The sequence below is a fragment of the Apus apus genome, chromosome 4, assembly GCF_020740795.1.
Source record: "Apus apus isolate bApuApu2 chromosome 4, bApuApu2.pri.cur, whole genome shotgun sequence".
Classification (NCBI taxonomy): Eukaryota; Metazoa; Chordata; class Aves; order Apodiformes; family Apodidae; genus Apus; species Apus apus.
The window spans coordinates 1,517,501-1,535,000 of NC_067285.1; the positions used below are offsets into that span (position 1 = coordinate 1,517,501).

General features: G+C 44.7%; 1 protein-coding gene across 1 annotated transcript in view; it reads right to left on the minus strand.

Annotated features, from left to right (window-relative positions):
* Positions 1 to 17,500, minus strand: part of MGMT (O-6-methylguanine-DNA methyltransferase) — a 148,558-nt gene that overhangs the window by 23,928 nt on the left and 107,130 nt on the right. Inside the window, exon 4 of the mRNA XM_051619813.1 lies at positions 5,124 to 5,284. Coding sequence (XP_051475773.1) covers positions 5,124 to 5,284 — 161 coding nt within the window. The remainder of the gene's footprint in view (positions 1 to 5,123; positions 5,285 to 17,500) is intronic.

Here is a 17,500-nt window from a genome sequence, read left to right on the forward strand (position 1 = left end):
TCCTTCTTTAGTGAATCAAATCACTACAGTAAATGAAGATGATTTCACCACTGGCAACATAAAGAACTGGCAAGACTGACATTTTCTGTTTGTCTAGGAAAGGGCAAGTTTTGCCTTCTCCTCAGCAGGTTACCCAACAGCACAACTTAATTCTGCAAAATACAGACACAAACTGGTCATTCTGGTGGATTTATAGTACCCCAGATGAACCTGACCAAATTTTCCATGTGTACTGGAAAGCAAGTAACCATGAAGAGATGACACTGGGACAGGCTGGCTCCTGGAGCTGTTTCTGTAGGCTGAGCTTGCTGCTCTTCCTATTGAGGATGTTCAGGCTGCCCAGAGAAGCTGTGGCTGCCCCATCCCTGGCAGTGTTGAAGGGCAGGTTGGATGGGGCTTGGAGCAACCTGGGCTGGTGGGAGGTGTCCCTGCCCATGCATGGGATTAGAACTAGATGATCTTTAAAGTCCCTCCCAAACCAAACCAGTCTGACTCTATGGCAATCCATGAAGTGGCATTGCCAGGCCTGGGCTTGGTCACCACATCATTGTCACTGCACTGGTGAGAGGTAGGGCTGTCAACTCCACCACACCTGCCACTCAAACCCAATTTATTTTATCTATATAAAAAATATAACTAACTACATATATAAGAAATATAAAAAATATATTTTTTTATATATATACACACACACACATATCTAAAATAAAGGAATCAAATAAAAGGAACTACTCCTTGAGATAACATCATATATTTACATCGTCACCTTTATGACACTTGAGAAAAAATATCACCATGGGACTATGTTGCCCCTGAAGACTTAAATTCCCACAAGATGAAAATATATCCTTGGACCTGACAAACCCCAAAACCACTTGCCCTGCTTTAGCACCCTAGCTGGCTGCAATAGCATTCCAGCAAGCTCCGGTCACCTACTGTATTTTCAAATACTGTGTATGAATTTATGGCTTTTGGATCATCTTAGAAAAATAATGTAAGAGTAAGCACAATTTATTTTAAAAGGGTAAACAAAGTTACAAGTCATACACAGGAGGGAATGAAATTAAAACTACACAGGACTCAGAGATATATACCCATATATCCATAGATACATCTGTCATATCCACAGGCCACCTCTCTAAAAACAAGTAAATAAAACCAGTAAAATTGTGAGAATTTCATTCACTTCATTATTTACTGTCCTGCTAACATCATTCTAGGAGTGAGCAGAAAACTCTCAAGTTTAAGATGGACTTAAAATACCTATGGTTACTTTTACTACTAATGACCTAAATTACCTACAGCTCATGAAATCATCCACAGGTCAAACACATCCTTTCCACTGATCACCTGCTCTTGCCCCTAATTCCCATTTTCTCCTGTCCTTCAACCTTTCTAGCTTTACTATGCACTGTTCTCAACAAAGTAAATTATTTTTACAGGTTTTTTTAAACCTGTAATTTAAAGCAAGGGAAAGAGAGAGACCTATGTTCATCTTAATGCCACAAAAAGTGGCTGCAGAGAACTGACCATGAACTGAGAAGTGCTGCATCCTGAAAGCACTTCACACTTCCTGGTAAACGACAAACCTCCTTAATGTGTTTGACATTAAGATAAGCAAAAGCCTTATTGTCCTCAGATGATGCTACCACAGGAAAAAAAAAATAAATTGTAACAGCATTAAGAAAGACGATATCCAATAATCAGTCATGACAAAAGCACTTGGTGACAGAACTCCAATCACCCAATGACACAGAACCACACCAGAAGTGGCCATATTTACAGGGAAGGGGAGAAAAGAATGGCCAAAGGGTCTGATGATTTGTTGGAAGAGCTGCTGTAAGGAAAACAGGGTGAAAAGAAAAAGCCTTCCTGGCTTCAGATCCTCGTGTTCTCACTTAGGTATATTCTGCATTTTTAAGTGCCTGGAGAAATGAGTAGGCACTTTCAAATGTAAATGTGAAAAAGTAAATAAATACCCAATTTCTAATTTAGCAGTATTGCAATTCTGACTTACAGACAGACTGAACCTACTCCACTATAATACATTTTTTTTTACCTTGCCTTTCCGCTGAATAACTTTAAAACACAGCTTCTTCTAATTTTTGAGAATTATTTCCACATTCCTTCCAATATAATTCTTTTCTATTTTAGGAAAGTGTGACTAGGGGAAAGTAAGAGAAGAACAGAGATGCTGCCACATCGTTGTCATGAGCATTTCCATTATGTAGGTGCCTCCCCTCCATAGAACATGCATACCTGGTCTCAGCTCAGGAACAAATAACAAAACCAAATTAAAAAAACCTGGACCTGCACAAGTTGCAACAAGAAAACCATACTCCAGCCCCCCCAACCCTGAGACACAGAAGGTCAAACCCCACTAGAACCACTGCTGCCCAGTGCCCATCAGCCACATCCTTCAGAGATGCCTGGTGAGACCAGGGCTCATGGCCACCAGCCATGTCCTGTCCCTGCAGGCACCTCCTAGCTGGGTTTTGCACTTGGATGGTGCTGAAGAGCTTTCCTTCCACCCCCCAAAAATCTGAGAGTGATGATAACTTTCCCTCGAGGAGCTTCCTATTTAAAAATATACTTATTTTTCTCTTTTAAATTATCTGCAGCTTCTTCCAGTGTTGCCTGCTCAGGGAAGGACCAGTGTCCCCACAGCCAACTCTGACCATAAGTCATGGCAAGACTGCTCAGGGCTAAACCCCACAGCAACAGCTGAAACATCACCAGCATTGCTTAGACCAAAAAAAAAAAAAAATCCATTAGCCAAGCCAAAGAAGAATTCAGTAGTCCATTTAGAAAAAATAATGGAAGTCAAAGCATTAAATGCTATATCATCTTTTGGTGGATAACCTGGGAAGCAGAATTCCCCTGATGTTATTAAAAAATGGAAGGAACAGCAGCAGTAACTATTTCCGACCCAGATTTGCCCATTCATGTTGACCCCAACCCTAAAGTTTTCATAACATGGGTCTTTATTTCATCCTATCTCACAAAAAAGCATCCTCAAATGAGAATTTAATCACCTACAAGGCCATAATTCAGAAGCATTGCAGCAGTTTTGATGTCCTAGAGTCACTAGTGCTTATATTCCCACAAGTTAAGTGGATGGTTTCACTAAAACTTCTAAATAATGTTTGTATATAAATTAGAGGCAGACAGTGCAACACACAAGTAAGGTTAATAAAAACTCAGCACCCAGCCTGTAATTTGACTATTAAAGATGCTGCACTGAGAAGGTTTCATAACATGGAAGAATTAGTACCAGAATTCATCATTAAAACAAAGGTACTACGCAAAGTTTGCAAAATTTAAGCTTCTCACCTTCCAAAAGGAACAGCCTGATTATCTGCACAACTGCATTTTGATTTTCTTGTCCCACTTGCAGCTGCCATTAGCTAATTAAGAAGAAAGTGTAACAGCCAGAAGAAACCTACTATTTATGGGAATTTGAATATAACCAGCAATTATCAGCAGAGGCAGCTGAGCCCTTGTAGATGCTGCTTGCAAACAGTCCTGCCTCTCCTCAGGTAAACCTGGCCCTTGTTTTGCCCAGGGGCTGACGTGCAGTCCTTACACCTTGATATAACAACATCTGCACCTGAATTTAAAAGGTGTCTTTCACCTTCAACTGCACACAAAAAAGTAGACGTATTACAGACTTTATACAAAAAATAGTGCTATCTTACCTCATGGAAGAGGGAGAATATTGGCCCCTTTTCAGTGCTTTATTATTATGAAATATCATGCCATTAAAACATACATCTACTAAACTGAAGATTTTATTCACTGGGAAATGATGACATTCATGGACAGAGCAGCAGGCACTGCGAAAAGCAGACTGCTGAGATTAATTTATTTTTTTTTTTTAAATAATGAGCTGTATTTCATTTTAAGTGATTGGTTTCTGTTACGAGGTCTTCAGGAACACAGCCAGTAAAAGGAGAATGGGAAGGAGAAAATTTCCTCAGGTCTTGTTTTTATCTAAATGCATGAGTAGCGTAACTCCTCTGCAACAACAGTATCTATGATAGCCTTGAGGAACTCAAACACAGCTTCCTCATGCAGCCTACCTAGCACTGACTGCTGCTCCCACACTGGCCAGGTGTTCATAACAATAGAATCCCAGACTGGTTTGGGCTGGAAGGGACCTTAAAGATCATCTAGTCCCAACCCCCTGCATGGGCAGGGACACCTCCCACCAGCCCAGGCTGCTCTGAGCCCCATCCAACCTGCCCTTCAACACTGCCAGGGATGGGGCAGCCACAGCTTCTCTGGGCAACCTGGGTCAGTGTCTCCACCAGCCTCACACGGAAGAGCTTGTTCCTAATGTCTAAATCTGCTCTCTTTGAATTTAAACCCATTCCCCCTTCTCCTATTGCTACATGCCTGTGTAAAAAGCCCCTTCTCAGCTTTCCTGGAGCCCCTTCAGGCACTGGAAGCTGCTCTAAGGTCTCTCTGGAGCCTTCTCTTCTCCAGACTGAACACCCCAACTCTCTCAGCCTGTCTCCAGAGCAGAGCTGCTCCAGCCCTCAGATCATCTTTGTGGCCTGCTATGGACTTGCTCCAACAGTTCTATGTCCTTCTTGTGCTTAGGACCCCAGAACTGGACCCAGCACTGCAGAGGGGTCTCACCAGAGTGGAGCAGAGGGGGAGAATCCCCGCCCTCAATCTGGTCAGGCTGCTGGTGATGCAGCACAGGACATGGTTGGCTTTCTGGGCTGCAAGCTTTTCTGGCCAGCTCATGTTGAGCTTTTCAGGACACAACACCCCTAAGTCTTTCTCCTCAGGGATGTTTTCAATCCATTCTCTGCCCAATTGTGCCTGGAATTGTCCTGACCCATGTACATGACCTTGCACTCAGCCTTGTTGACATGGACGTGTCTAAGCCCCAAGCCCCCTATTGCTGGCAAAAAGCTAATTTAAGCAAAAAACCACCCTACTGAAAAGGCCAGTGCCCCTCAGATGTGTCCATACCCAAACCTTTCCACCAGCAGCTGTCGGGAGCTGAACCGCATCGTTTTTATTCCCACTGACCAAGACTAGGGGGAGTCTGGAGCCCGCAGCACCCCGGCCAAAGGGAGCAGGGAGGGGTGGGTGCCCAGGACACTGACCTTGCAGAAGCAGAGGGTGGTGGAAGGCGGGCAGAGGCAGGCTGGGGGTCCTGGCTGGCTCACAGAAGTAGGCGTGCAGCCAGGCCGTGCTCTGCCGCAGCGGCTCCGGCAGCTCCTCCTCCCCTCCGCGCACCTGGCAAGCGACCGAGGACTCTGCCCTGCTGGGAGAGAGTTGTACAGTGAGAACCACGATAAAAATGAACATTTGTACCTCCTGCACTAGCAGGAAAACGTATCATCTCAGAAGCACTTAGTCTCGAGTCAGTCTCCATTTTTTTCTCTGCTCTGACAAAGGTGAAAACGTTCCTAACAGCCATGACCGAGGTGCGTCCTCATCCCCTCAGGAAACCCAGGGTGATGCAAGGTTCTTTACACCTGTAGAAAAATGTCATGAAAGACTGGGGAGAGGGAAATGCTGAGCACAGGCTGGAAAAGTCAGGGAGCAGGAAGATCACCCAAGGCCACGTGGACAGCGGACAACGCATCCTTGTGCCTCCCAGGTGGGTGGAGGTGAGGTTCCTCCTCCATGTCCCCCAAGGGCACAGTCCCATCTCCCCAGGGACCATCCCAGGGGAAGGGAGGAAAGGAAACAGCTTCTCTGCCGAACCCGCGCCTTCCTCTGCCCCGTTTCCTTCCAGTCACAGTGGCAGGTTTCTGCTTTCCTCCACTTATTGAATTGGAAGGAAGCAATTGAGAATTCATTTGATTTTCAATGGCAGCTCCTGCTTGCAGGACACTGAAGAGCGCAGCGAGCGAACAGAAGCACCTGCCAACAAAAATGTACTTTTTCCCTTGCTACTTTTAAATTGTTTTCCTCTGGAAGAGCGACATGTGTAGGAGAGCAAAGATGATGTGAACACTGGGCTTGCAGACCTCCAGCCGTGTGCTTTCAGCGAGGCAAAGCAGTGCTGGTGAGGGGATGGTGATGCTCTCCTGGTGCTTTAGGAGATGCGAGTGGGGCAGGTGTCTCTTAAAACTGCAGAGACCCATCTCAGGGTACCAATAAACAGAGCCTGCTACCAATGTATGGGGAGAAATGATGGGAAGATCAATAAGGAGACAATATCAAGGGTGACTACCAAACCAGCACACCCTGTCAGCAATCTCATACCCAGCACCAATGATCAGCCATCCTAAGGTTTTCTGATTATTGCAGCTTCTCCCCTCCAGCTGGAAATGCAGCCAGAGCTCAGAACAAGAAGCTCCTCCAGAGTGTGCTGGTAAAACTCCCCAGCAGTCTGCTGAGGGGCTGCAGCTGTCACAAAGCAGTAGAGGGGAGGGAAAAATTGTAGAAATATCAAAATACGTGAGAAACTGAGACAATGGAAGGAAGAGAAACCACAGCAGTTCTGCCACCCCAGGGAGAGAGCAAGGCAACCCAAACTCCAGTGCGCTGCAAGGGAGCCAAAGCACTCTGCCAGTTCCCCCCTAGCAGAAACCCCCAAAGAAAGAACCATGTGATGTCCCTGTAATGGCATCAAAGACACCAGCTCTGCTGTTGCCACAAGGCACCTTTGCAAAATGACCAAATGCCCTCACATGCTTGATCCACAATAGCCCATGGAGCCGAGCGTGCCAGGACGTGGGTGGGATGGCCCCAGCTCTGCCTCGGGGTGGGATCAGGGCGGTGAGGTGGGAGCTGGCTTGGGGTCACCCCCTGCAGAGGAGCCCTCGCTCGCCTGCTGCCTGATCAAACAGCCCTGCTGTCTTCCCCAGCCCCAATTCATTTGCTGATTTAATTGTTAACCACTGCAGGCCACATAGTTACTGATTAGAAAGTGACAGAGAAGAGGAAGGACAGCAAGGAGGACAATTACAACACTCCAGTCACACACGAATATGGGTTGGTGGCTTGGAGCAGGGAAAAACAAAAAAGGAGAAGCAGCTTTGGATCCACTTGGCCAGAAAGAAAGTGCAATTTTATTTTGCTCTTTCCATCTCTTTACCAAATTAATGCTTCTGATTCTTTTTTGTGCCTCTGTGTTTGAAGTAGGATCGATTTGCTTTATAAAACTGATGTCTATGTTCTTTTGCTATTTAATAATTTCTTTGCTAAAAAAAAGGTATGACAATCTGTGCATAAATGGTTTTGTGTGGATACTTGCAACATGGACCTCCAAGGAAGCTCTCAACACCCTGGATAATCTGTTATTCTGCACATGTACAACCCTCAGCAGAATATGACTCATTTTCACTGTGGATTGTTAGAGCTACAACAATATAATAACTACAGAATATAATAATGCCTCTGAAACCTCCAAGAGAAGTTGGGAGACTTTTCTGCTCCATTTATCCAGAAGAGCATAGAAAGCACTCAAAACTACAGCAACCTTATGGTTTTCACATCATCTTGTCTCACATTCTCAGGAGTCTGGAAACGATTTGGACTGTAACATATAAAACCAAAAGACTTTGTCTCCTGTTTGCTCCAGGAGCAAGAGGATGGGCTCTGGCTCTGCCACCGACCACCCCAGCCTGACGCTGGCAGATGGGACTGGAACTGACTCATGGGCACCGAAACTGCCTCCTGCTCCAGCAAGGCACCAAACTACCACTATTCCCCCCAAAACTAGGTGCAGTGCTACCGAGGCTGGTGCATGGGCTGTGCAGGGCTTTGCCTGAAGCCTCAAGGTAACCACCAGGCCATTAGCTCCATATTGAATATATGGAATAAAGGCCCATCAATCCATAAGAAGACATGAATTACAGCACATGCTTTGCTGCAGGAACCTTAGCCATCAACATACAGATATGTTTCCCTGCCATCATGCATTCCTCCCTTCCACCTGCTCTTTCCAAGTAGGACTGTTTGTATTAAAGGCTTATATTTTATATTTTTTAATTACTACTTTTAAAAACAGTGCCTTGTCACTGCTGAACATCTTTAGATGATTTGGGTAAGACCCATTCTCCCACCATTTTAACACCAGACACTTTCACAAAGCCTTCCACCTCCACCTTGGTAAAGAAAGCAAAAGCTTTGCAAGATGAAAAGGACTTTTGAAGAATGCACTGACTTCTTTTCCTGTAGGGTCCAAAGCTGTTTGCCAACATATATGCTGAGACCTTCAAATTGGCATAAAGCTAAACAAAATAATAAATCTTCATATTAATTTTGCTTGGCTAGAAATGCCAACAAGTATTCCTGGGAATGTGACAGCTTCAATAAAACAAACAACACATGTAACTTAGGCACGAATGGCTTCTTCTGGCCCTCGTCTCCTCCTCTCCCTCCTGCCCTTTCCCCTTCCAAAGCTGCACAGCAGCACCCCTTCCACAAACCACCTTGGCATTAAAACTGCAACTTAAAACACCAGCTGCCTTTTAAAGGATTTTCTCAGGCTTCAAAGCCACGTTTTGGCCCAACTAAAGCACATGCACATTTCAAAAAGCAAGGTAAAAGTGGAATTTCCCACCATGGAAATATTCCCCCTCGTGTGAAACTCCTCTGCTCCATGTTAGGCTTCTTGGCAGGTTTCTGATCACCCTACTCCATGCACTGATCTTTGAGCATCTCTACCACCAGGATGGCCAGGAAAAAAGTTACTCGAATACCGTTAGAGCAAAACAGCTAAGGGTCATATTAACTACTTGTGCCTAATTAGCCATGAACAAGAAAAAGGGACTTCATGTCCTGCCCCTGGTGATCCCCAAGAGAGGGACTTGCTGCTGGCTGTGGAGCCACCAGCACATCACGGGATTTCTTCTGTGCTTCACCCATGGAAAGCTTATGTCTGTGATTCAACAAGACATTTTTTACTTTATACAGGAAAATAAAATGAGCATATTGCTTAAAAAATACAAGAAGCTGAACAGAAGGTGTAAGAAATCCGACTGCTCTACCTGTGCCCTGGAGACTTTCACTACCTTTCCTTAAGAAGTACCAACACCTTGCTTTGCAGTGTGGCTAGAATAATGAGCAGCCGTTATTTACAACGCAGTAGTTTCATTTAAATCACTTACACTTTTGTAGGAGACTGTCATTGCACTTGTTTTCATTGGTGAGCAGAGCTGGGCCCTACCTGGGGGGCATCTCAAAAAGATGCAAAATGTGGTTTTCTGTTCTCACTCGGTCAACAAGAAATCATCACTGCAGGGTTTTTAGGCGTTTGGGTTTTATTTTTACTGTAACCTTCTTGCTTGCACTCACGAGCCAGCCTGCAAGGTGTGCAGTGGGTGAGCTGCCTGCCTGCCCATCACAAGGGAGATGATATTCCAGGGATACTCAGCAGCAAGAGGCTGTGTCAACCACACGGCTTCACAAGGTGATGCTGAGTGAAAGGGGCACACTGCTCACATGGACAAAACCACGCTTGTTTTGAACTATGAAAAGCAGGTATTTACAATTAAATATTTTTAAGTTGGCTGTCTCTCAAAAGGAGAGTTTTTTTTCAGGCCAAGCAACCACTGCTGCCACAGAACTCCAGCCTGCACATTCAGCTCTTGGCTGTGGTGAAGTCCAAGAGAGACGTAAGGTTAGTCCCAGCACAGGAATCCACCAAAGCCCAGGTGCAGACCTGCTGCTCCAGCTTACCCAGACAGCTATTCCACACCATTCCTACTGCAATCCTGCTTTTTTAGTTCCATGACAGCTCTTTTTTAGGACCAAACAAGCTAAGGAAGCCAGCGGGTGCTCATGTCCCTGGAGCTGAGAGGTGTCTTCCTGAGGCTGCATCCCAGCCACCTCTCATCTGTGACTTTTTCAGTTTGCACAGAATGAAATGAAAGAGAAGATGGGTTTAGCAGAGGGGGAGAACAGCAGAACCACCACCTGCTTCAGTTTAACAGGCTTCTTCCAGAGCACTTGCCAAGAACTGCAAGTTTCTAATGCGCTTCCAAACCAAACATGTAAGCAGCAGATTGGCTTCAGTATCATCCTGAACAGCTCAACCATTGTGAAAACCAGAGAAATGCTGTGAGAAGCCTCTGTGGGTAGCCATATTCTAAATTGATATGATTTTAATTATTTATTTTACTTCTGAGCTACTTTTTGCCTCATTCGGTCCTTAATAAACCTCAACAGAAACACTGCATGATGGACCTTGAGTTGTAGGGTTTAAAATTACAGGGAATGTATCATGTGGCTCTGCTGGCAACTTCCTGACAGGAAAGCTAAGAGCTGGCAGCTTCCTTAGGGTAAATATTATGAGAATGTTGTACTGGTGCCCACAAAATATTTATATATGTACTTGCATATTTATAAAATATTTGTATATATTAAATACAAACAATTGGTTGAATGTAACATCCAACACTTGCTCTCACTATGTAGCCACACACACCTGAGTGTTTTATCCCCAGATAACCACCTCACCCTCTGGTGGTTTGCTTAAAAAGAGGTTTATAAACTGCTTCAGGTGCTGAGCTACTAAAGAGTCCCCTTTATTTCAATTTGGTTGAGATATAAAAGCCCCACAACCAGCACACAAAGAAGTATTTGCACCTTCCTCCCAGCCTGCAGCCTGTGAGGAGTCCCTGGTAAATGTGGGTGCACTCAGAGAACTCGTTAGTATGTCACTATCATAACCACAACAGCTCCACTCAGGTAATACCAAGGATAAGGATCCAAATAAAAAAAAATAATAGGAAAAACCCCCTCATCTTAGCCTGCTTTTGCAGAATCACAGAATTACTTTGATTGGAAAAGACCTTCAAGATCATCGAGTTGAACTGTTAACCTAAAACTGAGAAGTCCTTAACTAAACCTTATCCTCAAGTACTTTGTCTATACAACTCTCATACCTCCAGGGATGGTGACTTCACCACTGCCTGTTCCAATGCCTGATAACCCTTTTGGGGAAGAAATTCCTCCTAACATCCAATCTAAACCTTCCCTGGCAAACCTCTCCTCATCAGAATCAACATCAAAATTCCATGTCACCAACTGCATCGTGGACAGATGAAGACAGAGGAGTGCAGAGGAGGACAACCAACACCTGCAGAAGGTGTGATGGGCAGAGAACAGGGTGGGTAAGAAGGAGCAGAAGGAAATGACCTGCCTCTGAAGGGGAGCCCCAATTTCCCTGTGCTGCTCCAGAGGCTCCCCAGTACCTGTAGCTCCACCATTTATGACCAGGAGAAAGAGCTACCTGGCAGACACAGATGTGAAATTTTAATTAACCTGTACCAGAAAACATAGCAGCTTATCCCTGGAAATCTGCAAGGACCTTTGCAGGGTGGCACAACCCTCAGCATCTCCAGTTTGTAGCTCCAGGCTGGGGTAAGTGGGAAGAGCTGCTGTCAGTAGGACACATCCAGGTCTTTTCTCCTCCATATTTTGATGCTTCTTACAAGTCTGTGCCTTAAAGAGGTCCAAAAATTAACAAAATTACCCTATGTCCAGTAGGGATGAACAAGGCTCCAATAGGAACACATTAATGGAGGGTAGGGGGACAGAAAGAGCACAGCAGGAAAAAAACCCTACAGGTATTTTATATTAAAAAGCCCTTTTCCCCCTTGAAACTCCCCCCAAACAAACTAAAATTATCATTATTTTTTTTTTAATCAGGCTTATGAAAAACCTACCCATGGGTGGAGAGGGAAACATTTTTGGGAATATTGCCCAATTACAGGAGAATTCTGTCATCACCTCTGGAGGAGTTTAGGATGTAGCGTTATCAATCCGTGAGCCACCCGAGGAACAGAACAGTCCTTGGAGCCTCAGCCAGGAGCAAAGGGTCTCTCAGGGATTTGAGGTCAGTGAGAAGAGAAGGTCCTTGGGTCATTTTCCCCAGGAGATGCCACGCTGCAGCCCAAGGACCGGAGAAGGCCCTGACTGTGAGCCCATGCCCTTCCTCCTGGAACCTGCTGCTCAGGATATTCCCTCTGGGACAGGCTCCTGAACCCACGAAAGCTGCCATTACACACAGAATCACTGAGGCTGGAAAAGACCTTTAAGGTCATCAAGTCCAGCCTATATAGGCTTGGGATGCCTCCCAGCAGTGAGTGCCCAAGACACTGATCAGCCGGGGCACATCAGGTGGATCCAGCATCTCCACAGCTTGGGGTCATTACTACAGTTAATTGTGAGCAGTTCCTAAATCAGAGAAAATTTAAACATTTGCAGAAGTCGTCACTGCTGATTCTCTAGGATCTGAGAAGGTAACTCTTGTCATGAAACAGACAAAAAGGGCAAATATAATTTCAAAGCTTCTGTACTGGTATTGTTTTTAAATGGCTTTTGCTTATTTTATCAGCAATGCCCAAAGACAAGTCTCTACACAACGCTCCTGCGTGTCAAGTCACCAGAAGTCAGGCTTGAATAAAAAGCTGCACTGTCTGGAAAGCAAAGGTTCTCTCTTTCATACACCTACATATGTCTATACACTTGCCTTACCAAATCATTCTTTTCTTAGAGAAATAGCTGCTGTGTTACTTTTCAAATGGAAGAATCAATAATGATTAGAACACAAAAACTAACATTAAAATGAGAGCCAGCCACGCAGCATTATTCTTTGCATAATAAACACAGGGCTAGCTGGCATTTCTACTGAAGCCCTCATTGTGGAATTAAATAAAAATGTATTTTATCAACACCTAAATGTTCTTTAAATAGTCTGTCTTTGATAGATGAAGGCTAAAGCCACCCCAAAACTGCAGATGAATTCTCTGGTCTCTAATGATTTCCAAAACGATTACAGGATGCAGAGCAATCTTGTTAAATTTTATTCACAAGCTTACTACACTTGTGTTTTCTCTTATTTTTCTATCAATGAAACCCAGGAGGTTTAAGAACAATTCATTATGTATGAGACTCAACTTACAGTGCTTGACTGTTGATTAATAGGAAAGTTTGCTGTATGTACATTTGCAACATTAGATGCATACAATATGCTAACTTATTCTTTCACCGAAGCTAATTATTTACAAAAATGACTACTTGAGACTACAATTTATTAAATGCATGCATCCAGTCTCAATTTGGCCCCAAAAGACAGTCTGGAATGAAGATCTTTTACTTGATGTGACAACTTCTAGAAACAGTGTTATTAATATTGTAAATGTGGCAAATAAAGAGTTCAAATAGCCGCATGGCTCTGGTGCATTTTTCCCCACAACTGAATCAAGGAACAAAGCAGCATTTTAGGTTTAAAATTCAAGGAGAAGCACATCCTTCCATAGTTTAATTTAGCTCCTCAGAAATGAAGTGTCTCTGTGATAGTAGTACGAGATTGAAAAAAGGATGAGCTGCAATAAACAGAAATAACACCCCAATTCCTGCTGAACGACCCCACCACGGTTCCTTTTAAGACCTATTAAGAAGAAATCAATGCATTTATGGAGGAGCACAAGACCTCAGAATGGAGTAAGACTTACTCCTTGTCATACAACCTTTGCAGTATTTCCTCTATTCTGCTCTGATCTGTTATGGAGGATTTCAATTCTTGTGGATCTGACCAGTCAGAAATTCTGCATTAAAGCACTGCCTCTCTTCCACCCTGAGAAAGAAACCTCTGCACAAAAATTTGGGCATCAAAGACAAACTCCAAATAAACAGATGCACCTCTGGAGTAAAACACGTCGGTATCCAAACGGCCGTGACTTTCTCCCCGCTCCTGCAATTAAAGCTGTTAAGTCCAGGTCCCAAAGGGAGGCTGGCTATGGATGCTGTGCAGGCAGCCCATGGCTGCTGCCAGCCCTGCTGCCTGCAGAGCCTGCCTGCTTGCTCTGTGCTGCTGGTGTCTACCAGCAACCCCCTGAAAGGAAGGACTGAGGCTCCTGTCTTCACATGCCAAGATAAGGAAAATCAATGTCAATGCCCAAAAGACTCAAGTGATAGCACTGAAGGTCATTAAATGCTACTCGCTGCTCTGTACCATTAAAGTTTTGATTGGAATCCTATATAGAGAGACACAGATTTCAAACAAGATCTTGCCCTGGGATACGGGACTGTGAGACCAGGGAGGAAACACAGCAATCAGCAGGCTTCCCAGGAACACAAGGAACACGTTCCAGGAAAACAATGCTGTGTCTGGTCTTGGCTTATTTTTTCCTGAATGTATTTATTGTGTTTGCAGAGAAATGTCTCATTATGGACACAGATCTCTGCTAAAACTACAGCAAGGTGCTCGGAAAACCACTAACCATGGTTCTCATCCATCTCAGACCTCTGCTGTGTGTCCCAACTGCCCCAAGCCCTGCTTGGTTAACCACTCCATGCCAACCTCCTTCCCTCTCCTTACACTGCCCAGTTTCAACTTTCAGCCTTCTTTCTGCCACCACCCATCTTCACCTTGTTTGGTCCATCTCAGTCCTACCTGTTTTCTGACCTTACTGCTCATGGTCCACCTCTGTGCTGGTCACCAACTCAAGTACTGCTTTCTTCCTGTCTCCTAACTACGTGTTTTCCAGGCTACTTCCTCTTTTATCCAGGTTTCATCCTGCAGATTTCTACCTAACTCGTGCTACCAGGAGTCATTGAGACAGATCAGAAAACTATGGGGCTCTGGGGCTCATCAGCACTGAGAAGTTGTATCATCTTTGTGCTCAACCCCAGGAACAGCTGAGAGACCACCTTCCCCAGAGAAACCTGTTTCCCCCTCTATGAATTAAACTTTCCGAAGGCCTACAGCTGGGCCATATTTGGAGAATAAAAATATTCCTAGTGCCATAAATATTTCTGTTTCAAATCAGCGGAGTTGGTGGCAGAATGACTGGAAGGTTTGTCTAAAAAAGAAAAAAAACAATTTCTCTGTATCTTCTTGTTGGAAAGGAACAACCTGTTCTAGACTGAGAATGGGAGAAATCAAACCTATGCCCCAAAGACCCTCAACCAGCAACAATTAAGCAGATGCTTCACATGAAATACTGTAAAGCAAGAAGCAAAAATTCAGCCAAGTTGCAAGGAGCAGCACACTCTTACCCAAGATGAGGCAACATTAAGCACAGGTGATATCATCAGCTCTATCCCTAATTAGGTTAAAAGAAAGTCAGCTAATTTTAGCACCTACAAGAAACTGTAACAAAACATTTTTTTTCTTATATAAAAGAATTGTCCCCTCAGACTTGCAGGATTGGTTTTATCACAGGCAATTAACTGTGTTGGGCTCGCTGCAGGGGACCCTTAAACTGCCCACCAGGCTCCCTCTGCCTCTCCACACAGCTTAGGGCATTCCCCACAGCTCTCCACACTACTGCCCAGCTCTGTGCACCTGCCACGTGGCACCATCTCCTCCCCAAACCCCATACCTCCTCCCCAAACCCCGCCACCTCCATGCAGAAGTGTGCCTCACAGTGATAACCCAGTTGTCAACTGGTAACTGAAGTGAAATTTACATTTTTTCTACATATCTAAGAGAGACATAATCCCAATTATGCATGGATTTAAAAAAAACCCTCACACCTAAGGCAGTTAAAATACATATTACAATCCTTATATTGCAAGACTGATCTCCACTGGTGCACGAGCAAATGAAGGAGGAAAACTTAAGGCTGAATTATTGGAACTGGGCTCTGACTTTGGATGTCCACCTTGACGTGCGCTAGTGCATGAATTCCAGACAGAAGTGAGCACCGAGAATTATAATCAACAGCACCTGCAGACACTCTGGCCTATTAAAATGAATTAAGACACAGATAAATCAGGAACCTCTTAAGAATTCAACTCATCAGGCCATTTTTCAAAGCAGCTCCCCAGACCAGGTGTAAGGCAGTCTCTGCCCCCTGAGCATCTCCTGTAGGACCAACTGTGGGCTCCTCTGATGCCAGACATGAAGGATCTCCCACCAGGGCAGGGATCAGTGCATGACCTAACGTACATGCTCCTGCCACACCTGGAGGTGTGCTGCCCATCTGCTGCCTGAAAACATGATGAAAATACCTTCATCATGTGAATGAGGCCCTTCTCTTCTGCAGCAAAGCAGCTGTGTGGGAGAAAGGATGGCAGGACAGGCACCAGACAAAGCCCCTGAGGACAGTTTGATGATCTCCATGTTGCTGTGAAGCTTCTAACTTTGGTGCAAAGAAATGGTATTAATTTATTTTTTTAAACCAGGTATGAGCCCATAGAAAACAACACTGACATGAGATAAAACCATCATGAAACCATCTCAAAACGTGTCAAGATGTGGGTTCCCAGCAGGCATTTGTGGTTCAAGGTTTCATGTCAACATAGGATGAGAATAGGAAAAACTGCTAATATGTGCCAATTAGAACAGCAGAGTTAATAAATTATAGAAGCATAGAATACCAGGCTGGAAGGGACCTCAAGGATCCTCTGGGCCACCCTTTATTGGCGAAAGAACAGTCTAGATAAAACATCCACCTGAATCTTAAGTGTCCAATATTGGGGAATCCACCACAATACATTCCCTCTCTTTCCCCAGAGCTTTTCTACAGGGCTTTGACATTGTCACCCACATCCATGGGCAGGGATCTTTGGCATTACCCAATGAAGACCTGGCTTTACTTCTTACCAATTAGTCTCTAAACCTACAACCCTACAACAGCAGGACAACAAAAAACCATACTGTTTTCCTTCATCATGATCAACACTCACCAGCACTTCTTGTTAACTGTTTGCAAGCCACTCCAGTACCATGGATCACCTCTTTGGAGGTTTTGTGTAACTGCACCTATTGCCCCCCAACCTGGGAGCACCCTGAGCCTCCCAGCCCCTCCTGCCTCTTCCCAATCTGGAAGAAAAGCTTTTCTTCTCCCAGAAAACCAAGCAGAACCCAGTCACAGGATTGGAAAAACAGTAGGGCACATCAATAAAACCAATAAAAATACCATTTCAAAAAACTGCTGTTATAATTAACTGCAATGAAAGTCTATAAACTGCTACCTCAAAAGCAGCTTGTTAAAGACTGGATATAGGAGCTGTGATTTATACAAACTTTCCCCTTCAAGGGCCACCTTGGCCCCAGCATGCCCCTTGCTTCACCCACCCTCCTGCAAACCCCTGGATCCCAGTGGGATGCTTCACCACTGGGATCCAGGAGCTTTGGGATTTCTCCGCCTGATGTGGCCTTAAAATTGCATCAAACCTCACCATGGAGGACAAGGCAGGATCTAGCTCCTGAAGGGGCTGCAGGAAAGCTGGGGAGAGACTTTTGACCAGGGCAGGGAGTGATAGGATAAGGGTAACAGTTTTCAGCTGAAAGAGGGGAGACTTAGATGACATATTAGGAAGAATTTACTCCCTATGAGGGTGGTGAGACACTAGAAGAGGTTGCTCAGAGAACCCCCATCCCTGGAAGTATTCAAAGGCAGGTTGGATGGGGCTTGAAACAATCTGGTCTAGTGGGAGGTGTCCCTGCCCACGGCAGGGGGGTGAAACTGGATGATCTTTAAGGTCCCTTCTAACCCAAAACAGTGTGGGGCTCCGTGATCTAGTGGAAGCTGTGAATTACTGCCCTGGCACATCCCTACTCTGA